We start from the raw sequence: 6000 nt of genomic DNA, 5'->3' as shown, positions 1-6000 counted from the left end.
GCGGCTCCGTGGATTAAGTGTCTGACTCTTGATTCTTTGGTTCAGGTCATGATCTCACAGTTTGTGGGTTCAAGCCCCGCATTGGGCTCTGTGCTGATGGTGCAGAGCCTGCTTGGGATTCTCTCTCTCCCCTTCTCTCTGCCCCTTCCCTGCTCTCTCTCTCTTTCTTTCTCTCAAAAAATAAAATAATTGTTTAAATTACAGCTTTATTGGGTATACTTGATGTATAATAAACTACACATATTTAAAGTATATAATTTCATGGGTTTTGACATACATATACTCATGAGATTGCTGCCACAATCAGGTTAATGAACATGTGACTCTCAAAATTTCCTCTTGCCCCCTTGTAAACCATCCCTTCCCCCTTCCCCCTTTTCACCCATTCCCAAACTATGTATTAGTTTGCATTTTCTAAAATTTTATAAAAATGGAAGCACACTCTTTTTTTGTTTGGCTTCTTTGCTTGCATGATTATCTTGAGATTCATCATGTTGTTATGTGTACTAGTTTATTTCATTTTATCGCTGACTGATATTCTGTTGTATGGATTAATACAACTGGTGTATCCATTCATCTGTGAATGGACATTTGGGTTGTCTCCAGTTTCTAATTTTGTTGGTTATTACAGAGAAAACTGTAACGAACATTTGTATGCAAGTCTTTGTGCTGACATGTTATCGTCATTTCTCTTGGGTCAATACCTAGGAGCGGAATGTTTAGATCATATGGTAGCTGTATGCTTGGCTTTAAAGAAATTGCCAAACTGTTTTTACAAAGTGGTTGTACCATTTTACATTTGCACCAGCAGCTTGTGAGAGCTCCACTTCTTGCCAACACTTGATATGGTCAATCTTGTCAATTTTAGCCATTCTAGTGGTTGAGTAGTGTTTTCTCATTGTGACTAATTTGATTTGCATTCCCTTCGTGACTAATGATGTTGAGCATCTTTTCATGTGCTTATTCCAAGCTACCCATTTTTAAATACTCCCTTGTAATAGGGCTAACCTTAAGTTTGGGCAAAGGAAACAGTGTTACATGACAGGTACCATGAAAGAATCTCATTTACCAGTTGGCTATGAAATTCTTGACTGACTTGAAATTCCCACACCTGAGAGATAAAGTTACTCTTTTGAGTTAAGAGAACCAATATAAGGAGCACTTAAAAAAAATGTTTATTCATTTTTGAGAGACAGAGACAGAGCGCAAGCAGGGAGGGGCAGAGGGAAAGAGAGAGACACAGAACCTGAAGCACACGGGGCTCAAACCCACGAACCAGGAGATCATGGCCTGAACCGAAGTCGGACACTTAACCCACTGAGCCACCCAGGCACCCCAGGAGCACTTTCTAAAAAAAGAGTTTTTGAGGGAAAATGCCTGTGTGAAGGGACAGCCTTGGACACCACCATCTCCCCCATTCTCTTCCATTAGAAGAGATGGTTTTCTAGATTCGCTACAGGTTTCAGAAAGTGTGAAGACTGTGATTTGAGGGAGTGCTTAGAGGATACAGAGAGGAGGGAAGAGGGGATAAAGACATGCAAAAAGATTTGAATTGGCAAGCCAGATAACACACCCTGCCTGGTAAGCCCTGGGGGTATCCAGGGGGTTTATGGTCAGGTGGGTGATACTGAGAGAAGAGGAAGAGAAGTGTGAACAGTGAAGTCAATAGAACAACTTCTAGTCTCAGTTTTCTCTTCTACAAACTAGATCCCTTCAACTTTGGGCTTTTGTTCCTCCTCTCCCCAGCTCTCCCTTTGGGCTTCTGATGACAAAAGAAAAAAGTCGTCTGTGCCCTGTTGGCAGCCACAGCTCCACTTCCTTGCCCACCTCCACACCCACAATCTTTAATGGCCCTCTGTTTCCTTGACAATACAGCATAGTGGTTAAGAGTTAAGGCTCTGGAGCCCAACGCCTGGGTTCAACAATTATTGTCAATTAATTAATTACTGCTCCACCCTTTATTAGCTGTATGATTGTGGGCAAGTTGCTTAATCTTGTTGTACCTCAGTTTCCCTATATAAAAGTAAAGATGAGACTATTACCTTCCTTAGAGAGTTGTGAGAATTAAATGAATTTATGTTTTTAAAATGTTTAGAACATTGCCTGGTAGGTTTTAAGCTCTAATAAATGTTAGCTATTAATTTAAACTCCTTGGACCCACTTTCAAGATGCCTGCTAATTTGGCCTCTGTCCATCTACTGTTCTATGCCTTTACTTCCTATCTATTTCATTTGAGTTTTGCTGGTTTCCTCACTGAATCATGAATCTATGCATAACTCCAGGTGGTTTCCATTGCCCCGGCGGGTCCTTAACAATTCAAATCCTACCCAGTCATCAAAGATCACTTCAAATCCCATCTCTTCTATTACCTCTTCTTTATTATTTCCTTAGTTCGAATCAACTACCTTCCCATCTGAATTTATTGTACCACAGAATGTAGGGGATAACTGCACACTCATCACTCCTTCATGTGAATCAGTTGTATCTCCCTAATAGCCTGTGAGCATCCTGAGGGCAGAAATAATATCTGATACTGCTGAGCTGTCTTTCAATGGAGTGAATACATTGCTTGTACTCCATTTCAAGCATGTGTAAAGAGATTCGGCATAGGCCACCGAAGAGGGTGTGAAGAATTCATAGCTTTAGTAACAGATCATTTAGGGGCACGATGCCGGCTTCTTTCCTGTCTGTGCCATCCTCCAAAGGGTCCAGACGATCCTCCTAAGATCCCGACGACCCCCACTTCACTTCTGAACCGAGAAAGCAGGACACATCTTACCCACTTATATTTGTCAAATAAATTCCATCTTTAATCATTTCCTCCTCTTTCCATTTTCCAAGAGAAAATATCATTAGATCTTTGAATCTCTCATAGGTAGTGATCGCGTGTTCCTCTCTCAATTCTTTCCTCTGAAAAGTCTAAATCCTTAAGTTTTCTACTGATCATCAGGACCCCTTATAACGTCTACTGATCATCAGGACCCCTATAACGTCGACAGTTGTTGGGGTGATTTCAGGAGTAGATGGAGTACAACAGTTCGCGGATCGTAACTGGGACTGGGAAAATGGACAAAGAGCCCCCACAGAGGTCTAGATTGCAGAAGCTTTGCCCAGAACCCTTATTCCGTGATCATTTCAGCCCGGGACTGCAGCCTTATCTGACTCTGGTTAAATGGCATTATTTCACATGTCTGCTGGTGACCACTGTTTCCTTCCATGATTCTTTATGTTCTTCTCTGCCAGCCTCTATGCCCACATCATTTCCAACCCAATCATGGGGTTGCTGGCCACGTTACTGAATGCAAAGCCACAGAACAAAGAGCCCACTCCAAATGAGTGGGGCTAGGAGGGTTCCCGAGGAAAGAGGAACCCCCGCATCCGAGGGGAAGAGGTGCAGCTTTTCTAAGTCCGGCAGGAAGGCTCGGGCATCCTCCAAAGCCGCCTGAGCTGCCACAGTGAAGTTCGGGTCACCAGAGATCAAAACATCAAAGACACAGGAGTGGAAATAAGCGTCTTCAACTGGCAGCCCTTCCTTACACAGCCGTCTGGCGGTGTCAATGGTCAGAGCTCCCCGGCGGCTGCGCTCTGAGCGAGAGAGTCGCTGACTTGGGGGGCACCCCCCAACACAGAGCTGCAGGTCTTGCTCAGCTGAGAAGGCCCGGGCCACGTCTTCTGCTACCTTGATGGAGAAGGAGAGCTGCCCAGCTGTCTGCCGGATGATTATAGTTGTGCCAATATAGGCGGCTCGGATCTCCACGTGGTTCCCAGGGTTAGCAGTTCCAATGGACAGACTGGACCCCCCGGGTCGGTCACCTCCATTGATAGAGCCATCTTCAAAGGCTGCCGGAAGATTGTCCACCTCAGCCTGGTAGACCTTCTGATCAATGCATTCCTGCATGTTCTTAAATATAATGGTGAGCTGTGAGGGCAAGAGGGAAAACTGTTCATTTTGGGCTGAGTGCTCCCACCCCTCGGCAGTCAGGTCTCACCCACAGTCAGGGACTTGATCTCGGCAGAGACTCGAGGCTTGTCGTGGCCCTCGCTCACTCTGATCCCTTCTCTGGTACTCCAGTATTGCCCTATCCCTGCTCGATCCCTCCCCCTCCTTTTTGGCCTCAATCTCAGCAACTCAGGAGAAGACAAGGTTTCCCTTCTGTAACTTCTCAACCTAGGGCTCCTCAGCTCTCCTCTCAACGTTCTCTTGTGTCTTCTGCATTTGAGTGAGCGAAGGAAAGTGACTTAAGGAAAGAGTGCTGGGGGGGGGGACGGGGGGTGGGCAGGAGATGCAGGGGAGGTGGAGGAGGAAAGGGAATAGCGAGCATTGCTGTGCCACAGTTGGGGGTGGGAGGGAGTGGTACCGTGGGCGACCATGAGAGGGTCTGGAGTTGCTGCTGAGTCCCTGACCTTCCGGGTGGCGGTGGCGTTGGCCCCCGATGCCACGGGGGAGCTGGTGGCCTGGACAAAAAGGAAGTCATTATCCAGCAGGGGCCAAGCTCCTTGGACACGGCACGTGTGAAAGTGGTGGTGAAAGCTGCGCACGTGGGGGTCCCCGAAGGAGGCGCAATGCAAGAAGCCCGGGGGACGCCCGTGCAGCCGGGAAAACTGGCCTTCATAGTCACAGGGGTCCGGGGCTGGGGGGCCGGAGGAGCGGGCGGGGCCTGCGCCTGGAAGGGCGGGGCCGCGGGCCGGGGGCGGGGCCGTGGGGCCCTGGCGGGAGCAGTTGTGCTGGATCATCAGGTCTTCGATCCCGTGCACCGCCGAATGGAAGGCCAGGTCCCCGCGGCAGGTGCGGGCGGTGCGCCGGGTGCAGAGAGCGTAGGAGCGGAGGGCTCGACAGAGGCCGCCGGAGCCCACCCCTCCACCTCGGCCCCCTCCTCCTGCTCCTCCTCGCAGGGCTCCCGGTGACCTCCCACCTCTAAGGCTCAGGGTGGACGATACATACTCAGCATTGCAGCGGAGGATCTTGCATTGAGAATGAGCTGAGGACAAAGGCAGAGGACTGTGAGACGGCCCCCGGATCCCCCCCGTAACTCTCACCAAACTGGTGAAGGGGATTCCAGCTGTTTCTAAAACCCAACTGATCTCCAGCCCCCAGCCCCCTAGTCCTGTGTTCACTCAGTCTTGCTAAAAACGTGTGAGCCCGTCGGATCTCTTCTCCCTGTGGATTAAGCGCTTTTCCAGGGCTCTTCCCCAAAGCGAATGGGAAATAAAAAAAAATATCTGCTTGAGAGTCCGGCGAGTGACTGGAACCCCCCAGCGCCCGTCCTTTCTCCTCACACGGGGTCACCTGCCCACCCTTGCACAGCAGCGGACCCTCCAGGTTCCCCAGCCCTTCCCTAGCCCTTCCTTACCATGTCCACAGAGGAGCAGCAGGAGGGTGAGAGTGCTTAGAGTTGGGGGGCTGCCATGGGGGGACCGGCCTGGATCCCCCATACCTATCCGGCCAGGTCCCCCCAGGCTCCGGCTCTTTCCAGCTGATGACCCTCCTACCTAGTGAATTTTGACCGGACTTCCTGTAAGGGACTGAAAAAAGAAATTTGGCCGGGCATGGGAAGAGAGAAGAGTTGAAGGTCATTCAGGATGATGTGCAGAGAATCTGGGAAGATCAGGTAAAGGACTAGCGGCTGGAGTTTGGGGAGAATGGGGCTCCCCAAACGGTATGTGTGGCTGTGAAGCCTCTGTGCCCTGCTCTTGTGGCCACTTTCAGGTCCCTTATGCAATACCCTGAGGTGGGGGTGGAAGGAAGGTTGACTAGACTGCTGGTGGGGGGGGGGGGGGCGGGTAGAGCAGAGTCCACTGTATTGCCCCACGCTAAGCTATCAAACAGCAGAAGTGTCAAAAATAGAGGGATCGTGAGGATGGAACAGACTCCAGTCATCCCAGTGGGCTCCTCAATAAAATTAGGATCTGGAAATACTTCAGAAACATACCTCTTATTTGCCCCTCCCCATCTGGGGAGGGGGGGCACCCTCCAGGGGTCATTCATTTCTCTTCCTCCTT

At 49.5% G+C, this 6000-nt stretch overlaps 1 protein-coding gene across 1 annotated transcript; it reads right to left on the bottom strand.

Moving 5' to 3' along the window:
* Nucleotides 1-3292: 3292 nt before the first annotated feature.
* On the bottom strand, nucleotides 3293-5433 carry HJV (hemojuvelin BMP co-receptor). Its single transcript, XM_047082463.1, has 3 exons — nucleotides 5352-5433; nucleotides 4405-4979; nucleotides 3293-3919 (listed from the first exon to the last, which is right to left on the bottom strand). The coding sequence occupies exons 1-3, from the start codon at nucleotides 5431-5433 to the stop codon at nucleotides 3293-3295; spliced, it is 1284 nt and encodes a 427-aa protein (XP_046938419.1).
* Nucleotides 5434-6000: the final 567 nt, after the last annotated feature.

The sequence above is a fragment of the Lynx rufus genome, unplaced genomic scaffold (genome assembly GCF_022079265.1).
Source record: "Lynx rufus isolate CCGP_SWC_20201006 ecotype Redwood Valley unplaced genomic scaffold, mLynRuf1.p SCAF_2, whole genome shotgun sequence".
Taxonomy (NCBI): domain Eukaryota; kingdom Metazoa; phylum Chordata; class Mammalia; order Carnivora; family Felidae; genus Lynx; species Lynx rufus.
The sequence above is the reverse complement of the archived record's forward strand: the minus strand, read 5'-3'. Positions and strand labels throughout refer to the sequence as shown.

What these genes read in the sequence shown, in the direction of transcription:
- HJV (XM_047082463.1), bottom strand. Translation starts at nt 5,433, where the DNA reads ATGGGGGATCCAGGCCGGTCCCCCCATGGCAGCCCCCCAACTCTAAGC. An exon ending in GCTGCTCCTCTGTGGACATG is followed by an intron (nt 4,980 to 5,351) that starts GTAAGGAAGGGC and finishes CTTTGTCCTCAG; the next exon opens with CTCATTCTCAATGCAAGATC. An exon ending in ACGCCACCGCCACCCGGAAG is followed by an intron (nt 3,920 to 4,404) that starts GTCAGGGACTCA and finishes TTGCCCTCACAG; the next exon opens with CTCACCATTATATTTAAGAA.